The sequence below is a fragment of the Pogonomyrmex barbatus genome, unplaced genomic scaffold (assembly GCF_055798465.1).
Source record: "Pogonomyrmex barbatus isolate J1 unplaced genomic scaffold, ASM5579846v1 scaffold12, whole genome shotgun sequence".
Lineage (NCBI taxonomy): Eukaryota > Metazoa > Arthropoda > Insecta > Hymenoptera > Formicidae > Pogonomyrmex > Pogonomyrmex barbatus.
Genome location: NW_028297108.1, coordinates 1,036,638 through 1,051,096, shown reverse-complemented (window position 1 = coordinate 1,051,096; position 14,459 = coordinate 1,036,638). Strand labels below are relative to the sequence as shown.

The window sequence follows — 14,459 nt, the reverse complement described above, 5'->3', positions numbered from 1 at the left end:
TGTATATATATATATATATGTATATATATATATTATATATATATATATATATATATATGTATATATACATATAGGTATATTTAGATATACTTTTTCAGATCTAAATTAACAGAATTGGCAAAATCGCGATGATTAAGAATTCCTCGCTTATAACAGAGTTCATTTTTTGCCAATATATATAAAACATACGGATTATGTCGCCTTTATGTTGATTATTAGACTGTGACAGAATTGTACATAGAGACCATTATTACTTACAAGCGTTCAGAATGTGAATTGAAGATGCTAGCGGTTCGTTCACGCTCGCGAGAATATCATCTGCAATTAGTTCACGGTGTGATAAGAAACTCATATTCCAATACTTGCAGCTTCTTTTTCCTTAAATATAACTTAATTAGGGAAACAGAAAAAATGAGAATGTTAAATAATATATCATTTTTTATATTATTTTATTTAATTTGTGATTTACTTTTCTAAAGCTAAATAAAAATTTAAAAAAATATATATATATGACATACAATATATATATATATATATAAAATAGATCTATGCACATATATATGCATATACATATGAATGTATATATGTATATACACAATATATATATATATATATATATATATATGCATATATGAATATATGTATTTATATATATATATACAATCATTATATATATATATATATACACACAAAATCATTATATATATATATATATATAATGATTTTATATGATATATATATATATATATATAATGATATATATATATATATATATATATAAAATGAATGTATATATTCATCTATACATATCATTTTTTATTTATAGACATGTATTAAAAGAAGCTGGAAGAAGCAGATATAATAGTAAGTTTTTTATAACACCGTGTTATCTAAAATACTCTAATTTTTAATATCAACATCCTACCATCTCAGAGAAAGTAAGAAAACATAGTCGTGAAAAGATACCCTACTTAACGAAGCTATCAGCATATTTATTTTACTATTTTTCAACTGCTTCACGACTAGAATTTGATTATGTATGCCATTTAAGTGCCATTTTTAGAACTTTTTTGGTTTTATTATTGAGCTTGCTTTTATTATTGAGAATATTATTAATGTATTCAGTTATAGTTTATATTAAGCATAATTTATGTGCATATATATTTGCTATATACGCAAATCATATCTCATTTTTATATATTACAAGCGATTTCAATTATTTCATATTTTGTATAAAATATTTTCATAGTAATTATAGGAAAAATATAGCGTGAACGATCCGTGCCCAAAACCGAAAACGTACATTATAAGAAGTAACATTATAAGAGATAACATTTGCATTATTTTCAACACATAATTTGTTAATCATTTATTACAGTAATCGTTCGAACGATCTTTAATTTAAGAATCATGAAAGATATTTAATTTAAGACATTTTAGGACATTCTTGAATTATATATTAATAATTTTTACATGTTATGTCTTTTATTGTCCGTGTTTTGACACGGATATAAATTGCAACTCCAAAATGAATTGTCCCAATATTATTGCGGCATTAAGAAAAGCATTGGGCAGTAAAAATACGAAGCAAAACGGAAGAAATTGGAAAATCTCTTCACGATTATAGACCTAGATTGCGCGCGCTTTATGGTTTTACATTTACTATAAAAAATGCATATACATTATCAACAAGAGAATTAAAAAGCATTTATATGTGCCAAGACATGCGCGAAAAGAAAATTACTTATGAAATATATATGAAATATCCTTGTTATGATATATAACGATTTTTAACAGATGCATCTCACAGATGCGCTATGCAGTGCTTTTCTTTCACGATGCTGCATTGCTAAAGAAAAAAAGAACGATTTTTCGATGGCATCGACTGGTTTTGGTACATAGTTGAATCACTCTGGACCTTGTCAGATTTTCAGGGCGCTCCTCTTCCTGCGCTATCTTTGCCACCGATCATTCGAGGAAACTTTCTGTACTTATATATATATATACACAGTGAAGTGGAATATGGTTCAAGCGAACGAAATAAATAAGCTTCGTAAGACGTGATTAAGGTCGTTATAAACACGATTCATCGCTCGCACAAGTACGAAAAGAGCCAAACCAATCAATCTGTCATAATCATGATTAATTATTATTAATTATTATTAATTATTATTATTATTATTATTATTATCGATTAATTACATGTCGATAAGATTTTTCGCGAGAGAGAAAGAACGGGACATTTTTGTTTTTGAACAAAAATATAGCTCAAACATATCTGTACCCAGTTGCCATGTATTTTAATTTATTTAGATTCTTATAAATAAATTTTATTGAAAAGAAAAAAAAAGGAACTAATGCAAACGCATCGAGTGCTCGTTTACTTTGCCTCTTTTCCGCTCTACTTTCTTTTTCTTTCTCTTTCCATCTATTGGGAATATCTTCTTTTGCGTAATGTATGTCTATACAGCTATATTTTTCTTCAAAGGCATGACAGTATATTCCACAATTATGGACGATCGTATAAATGTTATATATTCTTGCTCAGACTCTGTGACAGGCTTTCCTTTTACCGACTTTCAAGATTTAAACTCATATCAAAATATGTCGAACATATCATATGTATATTTATTATAAGTATGTGCAAAATATTTTCTCTCTTTCGCTCAATATTTTTATTTTTTAATTTAACCTTCAACATTTTCATATAATATTTTTTTCTGAAGTATATGATTTTACGGACGTATACAAAATCATATACTTATTCAATTATATAACTATTTTAAGTACCAGTGTTATACAGTGTCCCAGGTTTTAATGGCTACATTTTGTCAGTATATTTTATGGGTCGAAATAAGAAAATTATGTTATATAAACATAAGTCGTTTACAGTTTTATTCAAAAGTTATAACAAAAATACAAAATACAAAAGAAATGTTAATTTTTGTTTATTGCAATATAATAAGAATAAATCAACAATGTTTATATTTATATTTATTCAAGTTTATATATATTCAAGCTGTATTCACTATCTGAGATTATCAAAAGTAGCATGATATTTTTAATCTTTTTAAAATTAATTAATACTCCATTTTAAAATGTTCACCGTTTTTGACAATACAACATTGACAGCAGTCAAAAATCGAATTTATTACTCTACTCGAATTTCATTTTTATTTTATTTCATTTCATTGAATACATATATCATTAATTTTTCATATCAATTCATTACGTGAATTCCATTTATTCTATAAAAATGAATCTTGATTAATTAAAAAATTAATCTTAAATTAATTAAAAAATTATATATTCTTTAAAAATTAATCTTGAAAGGTTAAAAGTATCATGCTATTTTTGATAACTTCAGAGAGTGAAATGATATGAACATGACTTAGATAAACAAGTTATGTAAATATTATGGATTTATTCCTATATTGTACCGTAATGAGTTAAAAAAAGTTAACATTTCTTTCGTATTTCGTATTTTTGTTATAACTTTTGAATAAAGTCATAAGCGATCTGTATTTATATAAAATTTTTGTTTTATTTAGACTCATAGAATGTAATGACAAAGTTTGACCATTAAAACTTAAAACACCCTGTATGTCTGTCATATATATATATATATATTAGAGATTTTATTCAAGAAAAATTTTATTAAAATAATTTTTTTTTTAAATTAGCTAATAAGGAATCTTTAAATTATTTTAACTACCTAAATTTCATAACGTATACACTGAAAAAAAGATTTCTTTAGATTTAGTAATTTTATTTGTTTGATTTAAATGTATTTAATTTAAACAATAATTTTACAATAATTTTTTTTATTTTTTTAATAATTTACATAATTTTATATTAAACATTATTTTGTTGAATTAAGAGTTTTGTTGTTTCATTAGTGTATATCATGTTGTTTAATAGAAGAAACACTATTATTTAAAGGAAATAAAATTTATCTTTGAACTAAATAATATTTTATTTGGCTAGATTAAATATTGTTTCAATGAAAAAAAGAGATTTTTTTTAATATTGTTGAAACTTATAATAAAGAGTGTTATGTTTTTTAAATAATTTATTAAACAAATATTTAAAATAAAGCAATTTATTATTTTTGAAATACCAAGTGATTGAATTTGTTGATCAATAATTGATTTGTTTGGACTATTTCGAAAAATAAATTTCTTTGAATCTAATAAAATTTATTAAATCCAAAGAAATCGTTCTCTCTGTGTATGATTTATGGACACATATTTTAGAGACAGTTGAACGCACACACATGATAAAAATGTAAAATAAAAACCATTCTACAATTGCGAATTGGGATACAATTATACAGTATTATACTGTTAATACTCTAATATTTGATACAATACTGACATTATAAATACTTTAAAATATTTTATTTTCCAAATCAATCTCAATGCGAAATAATATGAGATACAAGAAGAATCAGAAAAATGATCCCAATAGTGATTTTTATAAGCTGTAAATTTAAATATTTTCACTAGATCGTAGACCTACCATAAAATCACTTTCGTTCTCGATCAGGATCTGTAGATTATAGATACTCCGATCGGCAAGAACTCGCACAACCTCGCTCCGATTTAATTAATAATCATGCTCCGTTGCTTCGCGGCGACGCTTCATAAAATTATATTTAACAAATAAAAAGAAAGAAAGAGAGCGAAAAAGAGGAAGAGAGTGACGTAACGATAAATGTATATTACGATAAATTGCAGAAAGAGCCGCTCACAGATACTAATAAAATACACGATCACACACTTGTATTCGCGAAGGTAATCATGTAAAATAATAACGACAATAAATAGCTCGTAAGCCAGTCTAAGCTAGACACGTGTCGATAGTCGTAGATAGTCAAAATGAAGTTGAAGAGCGAAGAGGTCTACACAGGGGGGTCGAAGTCGAAATTATCGGCCGTAGAGGTCCCTTCACACAGATCTTTGTATATGAAATGAAATAATTCTGCTCTTAATAATGACATTATTTTCGAAGAAGTACGCGCATATCGAGGACACGGGATACCACACTTTCGTTTGGTATAACGAGTTGATTGTAAACTCCGGCAAGAAATCAATTTATGATTACTATTAAGCGTTAATATCGATGAGAACGTAAGGAACTATTCATTGCGGTCTACCTGTGTAAGAGTTCAGTTTTATTGGTACAATTGCGAATCGATAATTATCATATCATATAAGGGTGTAACTATATTAGATATATAATATTGTATAATATGTAATAAAAAAAGGATTAATGCGTAAGTGGGTTGTAGGCAGTTTGTGTGAATGGGCCTAGAGGATATTGAAACTGATCTCTTCGACCTACATGCGATTAAAAAGAATGCGATTATTAATATTAATGAAGTATGAAATGGATATAAATATCTAAACTGAATAAAAGAGAGAGAAAGAGAGCGAGAAAGAAAGAATAAATGGAAGAGTGCAAGAGAGAGAGAGAGAGAGAGAGAGAGAGAGCAAGAGAGAGAGAGTGAACAAGTGTATCGATTGAGAAAGAAAAAAAATATGTAATTATATCACTAGTAATACTACTATCACTAATATAATAAATGTGCCATTTTTTCCATAATCACAGTGTCGCCTGACGTAGATCCCGAGAGATCCGTCAAACGTTTTGTTTCTTTTTTGTTTTTTTTTTTTTTTTTTTTTTTGTTCTCTCCAATATAATTTTACGCGCTGTATTTGCCATTCTTTGCTTTTTTTTCTTTCTCACTCGTTATTTTATGTTATTATATATTATACTCTCAGTATTTTAGATAATATTTACATTGCGCGCGCGCGCGCGCCCGTTTTACGTTGTGCTCCTATGATACGCATTGATTTAAGTTTTAATTATATTTCATTATATACGCGAAATAATGATTAGCTATGTATGCACAGTATGTAGATATTTTTAGACATTAATGAGTACAGCACGCCACGCGGTCCTGTATTCGCTCACTTTTAATTGATACGCCGCAAAACTTATACAAACTATTTGCAGTACATGCAAGCATTTGTAGTCCACTTTTTGAAGTTTACATTTCTCGTACCTCATGTTAGATACAAGACAAGATCATCGCGCTTTTGACAAGTCATTGGTCCGTCTCTTTCTGAAGAAATATGCAGCGAAAATAAACTTATTAATTTAATCTGCGAGACTGAAGTCGAAAGAGAACAACATTATTCCTCCCAATCATCATCGAGGAATTTATCATTGCGCACGATGGAGATAATTCCATTAGATAGTGAAAGGCTATTAATTTGGTTGTTCCTCAACTCCTGTTGCACAGTCTTATATAATATTATTGCGCAATTATATTTGCACGACCGCGATATTAGCGGTTCATCGCTCTCCTAATGTGAAACACGTGGTTAGCCTCGGTTAAGAAATCCTGTTGCAAATTCTACGTGCTCAGCGGTTTTTAACCTATGACCTGCGACATTATATAACCCAGGAAAAATCTTATGCTGTTTTATAGCTTCTCACTTTATTTTTTTCCTTACTAATAATTTTTTTTTTTTTTTTATAAAAATCAAATTTCACGTCGCATGGAATAATTTCGTTTAATCGAATAAGTTAAGAGAGGACGTCTTTATCACATAAAATGACTAATTTATTCGGAAGAGATCCAATATTAAATTTCTAATATGAATGTTTCGTTGACATTTAATAATTATAATAGACTTAACGTCGGAATAATAAATAAGCTATTTTTGACTTTGTAATTTCTTCGTCGACGAAGAATGTAGCAATTTTATTACCTATATTTTATCTCTCGATTACGTAATGATTTATCTATCTATTTCGAGTCTATACGGATTTGCAATAATTTCATTAGTCTTTACCTGAGTCTTTAGCTAGTGAAATAAATTTGTATTTATATATCCATTTAAGGAGAATTTTATAGCAATAATTTATCGTATCGTATATATAAATTCATTTGCTTATTATGTGATATTAATAAATTGAAAGGAAATGACTCATGACTGTAATCGATAACTTTTCGCATATATAATGATATATGTAACTGTACATAGAGATATCGAAGAGGTAGCATATTTATAAACTGAATAAAGCCTATTGAATACTTTCATACGCTGCTACGTAGCAATTCTAATGTAATAAGACTACTCAGACCTAAAAAAGAAAAAGAGAATTTCGAGAAAAAATTATCGGTACAGAGAACTTGAAGAAGATTCATTACGCATTAATGAAAGAAAATTTTCTAACTTTCGGTAGTTTTTTTTTTTTTTTTTAATTAATAGCCGCGCTAATCGATTATCCAGCATGTGTCTCATTGAACACGAACGTGAAAGTATCGACACACGCTTAGCGTTCGCAGTGTCACAGTTCACTTTCTATAGCCACACTCCTTCCACATTTCACTGGTTTGCATCAGATCAAGTTGGAAAATTCGACTCAATTATAACTGTTACCTTTACTTCCTGCTGTACATAAGTTGCATAAGCATTTCGTCTATTGCAACCGATTGTCCCGGATTTTCTTTTGAAGTTATCAACTACCCTCTATCTTGAAGTAAGAAATAATTGTAAGATCTCACTCTGTGAAGCGTACTATATTTAGAAACTGCTACATCACCGCTATAGACCTTCTACCGTCAAGCCTTAACGGAAAGATTATTACGAGGCGATATGCATACTACATTGTCACAGCCATACTGACATTACATAAATTTTTCCTGACATATTTCCGCGAATATATCCTTGCGAAAGGTCACGACAACACGCTTCTCCGTTGATCGTTGTGCAAAGGCAGCGAGTTGCTCACGAAATCCGGAAGAATCTCGCCTCGGATCATGCTTCGTTTCAAATAGTTGTAATGCCCACTTCAACAGCAGTCCTCGCGACTTCTTCATATTTTTGAAAGTCTTTTTTTCAGCGAGATATAAACCATGATTCGAATGATCACGAACCAGGCGAACAAGATGACGGCGTCTACCCAGAATATGGATTTGGACATACGTAGCTCTTCCAGTAATAACGATGGTACTCGGAAGTGACAATAGTCATACTGACTCGGGCAAATTAACTTTTCTCGTTGAAAGCCGTAAATCGCCTGTACCAAGCCGTCTACAGAGTATCTGAAGTAATTGATATAGCTAATATAGTAAAGGAACTTCGGCATGTGATTAAAGAGAATCAGAAATCCAGCTAATGACAGCATCGCGCATGTGGTAATGGCTCCGAAGAAGGTGCCGTTAACGGGATTGAAGATTGCGCCTAGACCCAAGCCTATGCCTTCGGAGATGAAACTCGTCAGAGCGATGATGAGTAGAAACATGAAAAACCGATTCCATTCCATGGGTTGACTGGTTAGCACGTAGGAGACGGCCGAGTAAATAAAAGTGAAGAATATTTGCAGTGGTAGAGTAGTCACTAGCATGGCTGCATAGTAGGTTCTCAATTGGTACCAATTGTTGAAGCGCTCTTTCTTCAAAATGGCCATCTCCAACGGAAACTTCAACACGGCCGGTATCATGCTGGTGTAGATGAAATACAACGAGGTGACAAGCAAGAAACCGACATTGTTGAGGGTCTTGTTGGCGTCCTTGCCGGCCTTCTCGAACAGCAAGCCTAACAGGACGGCCACGAGGAAGTGTAGGAGTAATTTGACGTGGCTCACCGACCAGTCTCGGTATATTATCAGGATGTAACGATATAGCAACACTTTGAATTTTATTAGTTCCGAAGGTGGGTCCAGCATCAGCTTCGTCTTCTCGTTGTAGAACGACGCTTCCCTCATGATGCGTACTTTCAGAGATGTCTCTTCTCTCTGACAGTACTCCTTGGCTGCCACGACCAACTGATTGCTGTAGTCCCCGTATTCCTGATTGACCACCTCCAGCATGTAGTCCGCCGGGTTGTGATACTGAGGACACTGAAAGCCTAGTTGGGCGAAGTAGCTCACCGTGTTGTCGGGTGTACCGGCGTACATACATCGGCCGTCGACCACCAGGTAGATGTAGTCGAACATCTGGTAAAGCGCGGCGCTGGGCTGATGGATGGTGCAAATCACTGTTCGGCCGCTCTTTGCCAGAGTCTTCAACGCGACGATGCACTGCAGAGACGCCATCGAGTCCAGGCCGGTGGTCGGCTCGTCCAGGAACATTATCGGCGGATTGTCAATCAGTTCCAGGGCGATGCTCAGCCTCTTTTTCTGTCCCCCGCTCAGCCGGTCGACTTTCGTCTCCTTTACCTTCGTCAGCTTTAGCGTCTCCAAGATGTTATCGATCACTAGCTGCCTGAACATCTTCGTCGCGTTACTACCGATTTTCAAGTAGGTCGCCATCATCATGCTCTCCTGAACGGTGAACAGACCGTACAGATTGTCCGACTGTTGGATGTAGCACGATTGCTTCTTATACATGTCCCAGTTCTGCTTGCCCTCGCTACTGATATACTCGACCGTGCCCTGCAGCTGTCCCTGTTGAAATCCACTCAGAATGTTCAGTAGCGTGGACTTGCCGGCACCGGACGGCCCCATGATAGCCGTCAGTTCCGTGGATTTGAAAATTCCGTTCATACCCTTTAGAATCTGCTTCTTGGTCCCGCGATATTTGAACTTTGAAACCTGAACCTCGTACGACAGATCCTTGAATTGAATGTCGACCATTCGGGCCCGCGACATACACAGCGCGTTTGTTTCACGTCGTCTCGTCGACATCGCGACAGATTTGATTTGACCTACTAAGAGAATCCTCCGCTCATTTATCTTCCGCGCTTTTAGTTTATCTCTTCACTCACACTTATCGGCTCTTGTCAGGACGACTGTAAAAAAGCTGTTTGTCTATCGTGTAGGTGGGGTGAATTATGTCTAACGCACGTAGTCTGAAAATTCAGCCGATCGCCGATTAATGCAGGCGCGTGATTGAAGTGTGGACGCAGCTAGACATTAAGCGAACCTGTTCTCAAAAAAATCTTGTTTCCTGTGAGCTTTATTTAACAATTAATAAATAGTATGTACAAAGGTGCAACTTGTCCGTAATTCTGTCTGAATTTTCACGCTTTTTAAAGAAAACGCAAAATATTTCTGTAAATATTTCGAAGTTATGAACGATTTATTTTAATATTCCATATTTCTTTTTTTATCCGTGCAGTGTTCCTTTTATCCTATACTTAGATTGCGTATGATTTCACACTATCCGTTTCTTCGAACGATACTCATTTGAAACAAAGAAAACTTTTGCATTCGTTCGATGGTGCGTAATCTTTCTTCAACGATTTCCGCGGTCGCTAGCGATTATTGTGCCAAATGTTCCTTCGCGTCCCAATTTCCTCTTACGAGATTCTCTCCGTCTTTCGTTCACCTGCAACATAATCGTATTATTATGTTTACATTTCAATTTGCATTAGAAAAGGCTGATAATTTCCACAACACGAAATTTGGATGGCACTTGATGGCGCAGCAAAAACTGGCTAAGCGAATCGTAAAGTGACTGTTAATTTATTAAATAAGAAATAGCTAGCATGAATCGGTAATTTCGCAAGAGTTGATCGTTGCGTAAACATCGCGATACTTATCTCAGGATTGAAGAGCACCTGAAGATCGTCGATTTATAAAATTACGAACATCCAGACATACACTTGTCGATTTTTACCGAAGCTTGTAAATGCAAGCTTTTACAGGAAAATTCCTATTTAGATTTTCTCAGAATTTTTATTTTATTATATCCTGTTTTGTACCAAGAGTAAAAATTGACTTTCATAAAATCGTTACTTTTTCATGTATATTGATAGTCTTGACCTGTTTAGTATGTGGGACAAAAAAATTAATAACGTGCAGGAGCAATGTCATGATCGAGATTAACGTAATATTATGTACGACGCATGATGTTGAAAAAACATCAGCCAGTTTGCTGCGTCAGATAAAATTAACAGCAATCAGTGTGCTAATTTGTATGCTAATAATTTATATTTTAATCGGAAGAGAAATAAATTTATGAGTTAAGTGTATATATTATATTATATATTAAACATATAGTAATCAATTCATAAAATAATATAAATCTAATATAAAAATTATGAATAAAAGGAATGAGAAAAATAATTTTGATAAAAATAGCTCGTGTCAACGAATGTTTTATAATGTTAATTAATTCTATTCTCCTTTATTCATATTCTTTTTTTGTATTTATTTCTTTTTTATTCTTTTTATCCGTCAACCTGTATCGATAATATATCTTTTGAAAAACACATTAACATCTTGAAGAAGACAAAAGATTTAAATGTGTGACGTATATAGAAGTTACCACGTATTAAACACATAAATAATAATTATTGGGTAATTATATAACCGAAGTAATTCAAATTATCGATATGGATGTCAATATCGATATTAATATATATCTCAAGAAATATAAAAAGTGTCAGCTTATAAATTATTGCTGTAAGATAATAAAGACAAGGTAAGGACAAATGATTTATACATATTCTGCGTATGAAAAAGACAGGAGATAATTAACATCACCTTCTCGCATGACAACAAAATATATAAGAAGTCACTTGTATTGTTATTTGTATGATATCAAGATTAGAGTAAAATTCGAAATATCTTACAATCTTGAATCTCTTGTAATCTGAATGATTTCATGTTTCTCATAAATATGGAAAATTTTCTGCAATATCGCGAATATAAAAATGTATTCTTGCATGAATAAATTGGTATAATTGCGTAATGTAACATAAGCATATAAATATTAAAAGAAATGATTAAAGTAAAGAGTAATAAGAGTAAGTAAAGAGTAAATTTCAAATTAGTATAATTACCGTTCTGATAATTTTATCATTTTTTTTCTCCATAATACGATCATCATTGTCGCATGTTATTACACGCTGTTGCCATGCATATCTGATCAAATTTAAATGCGATGTAAATTTATAACTTCTCTTTTATTTCACATACTTCATTACTTACATAATTTCGGCATTGTTCTTTTCAAAGCATCAAACAAACAACTTCTTAAATATTTTACTATCACGCAAGAAGATAATATTGATTATCTTCTCTTTCGCACACACGTTAAATCCATATATTATTATCTCTCTTTACTTTGCTGCAGTCTTCAAATAGATAGCGTGACGCTATTTGTATCTTTTAAGCCAATTGATATTGTTATCGATAATTTGTATTTTCGTAACAATATACAAATTACGCAACATATTGCGCTTCTAATAATAAAATCACGTCGATCATAATTTGCAGTCAGTATCAAGATAATGTTAAAATTGAAATGTCATCTATTTTATATTAAAATCATAATCTCATGTCCATAGTAGTAGAGAAGTAGAGAAGGAAATGCTTCAATGATAAGAAAATCTACAGTATAAATGATGTTTATGCACGCATTAATAAAGAAAATTGAGTATTGTAGCTTAATGAATATTGTAGTTAAAGTTAAAATTATAAAAAACTTGTATCGTTCTTGCGAAAAAAGATCTTTTCTTTAGAAGAAAAAAAATGGAATATCTTTATGCTCAGTTTCAAGGTATATTTTTATATACATATATGTCATTATTTTTTCTCAATGCATCGTTTTATTATATATATAAATATCGAGCGACCGTGGTCTTTTTCGACGATATTTATGATAGCCATGAATATTAATGAAAAGAATACTTTAACATGTTTAGCATCCAGTTTAATATTTATAACTTTTTTTTCTATATCTGTTATCTATTACTTATATATAGAATTAAATGCTTTTTTTAATTTGCTGTAAATATTTTTTTGTAACTTTTGAACTTTTTAAAAGTAAAAAACATCCAGGATCGCTTCAACGCTTTTGAAATATATATAAATGCAAGCATCGAAACATTATTCTGCTGGTTTTTGTAACTTAAATGATGATTTAACTCTCTTTTGCTAAATTTGGATTTTTATCTCTTTTGGACCTTCGTGTTAAAAACGTATTTCAGGAAAGAACAAGTTGATTATGAAAAACTGTGACATGTTTCTTTGGTCAAAAAGAATCACTGATAAAATAGATATTACTGAGAAAATACAATTTCATTCGTTTGCTAGAAACACTTATACTGAAACACTTTTTCGGACCTAATAAAGCAACCTGATGGAAAATGGGTTAGGGAATATTACGAAGTTATTCAAGAATGCCTTTCTCTTTCAAACTGTCGAACCTGTTGCATGCAGACCTTGGTCCTTTGCTACTTCGCCGAAGCTTATCTTCGAGGTCAACAAGTTTGATATCCATGTTATTCTCTTTGGCGTTCGCGTTAGTGTCACATTGTATGCCGCGTGCGTCTAGCATTGTGTTATTAAATTTTAGCTTGCAATTCCGCATCGATATTGTTTAAGTGTCAAGTTCGATGTCATGGGTCGATCGCAATAAAAAAAGATATAAAAAGTGTAAAAAAAAAATATAAAAAAGAGATGAATAGATAAAAGAACTAAAAGATTAATTAACATTTAATATGATGGCACAAAGCGAACATTATCATTATAATAGTGTAGATGACAGTTATAATTTCAGAAAAATCAGAACGATTAAAAAAGAATAATCATCGCGTACGAAAGCAGTTTAAAATTATTTATTAATTATTTAAAATTATTTATGATCGAAACAAAACTATTACTTACCACACGATCTTCTCTTTGTCCGCGATTCTTCCTGATATGCTTCCGCGTCTCGACGCGTTTAAGAATTTCCGTGAACTCCAAACGAAGACGTTTTCACAATTCTTGCACCTCGCTTAAATACTCGAACAACCGACCGACGTGAACTCCTGTTTGAATTAAAAGAGGCTGAAGTCGTAAATGAAGGACGCTTCGCGGAGCTATAGAATCGACCGATCGAGTCCGCGAAACGAACGGGCGGACGATGTGTTTAGATCTGTCAGAGCGCACGATGCAATGTGTCTCGCAAAACTGTGGCGAGGTGGCCTCTGCACTCTCCATTACATCCGTCCATTGACTGCCCCTCGCCGACGTATAAGATAATCATTCGTTCTTTATCTTCTTTCTCTCTTCGAAAAGTTAGAAGCTGCAGTGTGTCTTGTAAAACCTGTTCTATATTGTGCTCATCGACTTTTCTTGATTACTTAAACTAGGAAATTAGTGTACACACACACACACACACACACACACACACACACACACGCGCGCGCGCGCGCGCGCGCACGTATATACTTTTATTATATATTTGCATTTATTAAAGATATTCAATATATGATGGTTCAAGATATGAGAAATAAAATGATAATATGATGTTGCAGACGTACCTGATTAAACTAGTTAAAAAAAAGAATCTAACATGACTGTATTATTTATATATCAATGCATAACAAAAAAATTATATAGAAAAATCATTTTGATGAAAGAAAAAGAAGAATGAAAGAATGGAGCATGAATAATGCAATTTTAACTAAATTACTACTATGCAATTTAAATTAATACTATTTTAG

General features: G+C 31.9%; 1 protein-coding gene across 1 annotated transcript; it reads right to left on the bottom strand.

Moving 5' to 3' along the window:
* Positions 1-4,086: 4,086 nt before the first annotated feature.
* Positions 4,087-14,110, bottom strand: LOC105425608 (ATP-binding cassette sub-family G member 1). Its single transcript, XM_011636446.3, has 2 exons — positions 13,636-14,110; positions 4,087-10,348 (listed from the first exon to the last, which is right to left on the bottom strand). The coding sequence occupies exon 2, from the start codon at positions 9,703-9,705 to the stop codon at positions 7,894-7,896; it is 1,812 nt and encodes a 603-aa protein (XP_011634748.2). The 5' UTR covers positions 9,706-10,348; positions 13,636-14,110; the 3' UTR covers positions 4,087-7,893.
* Positions 14,111-14,459: the final 349 nt, after the last annotated feature.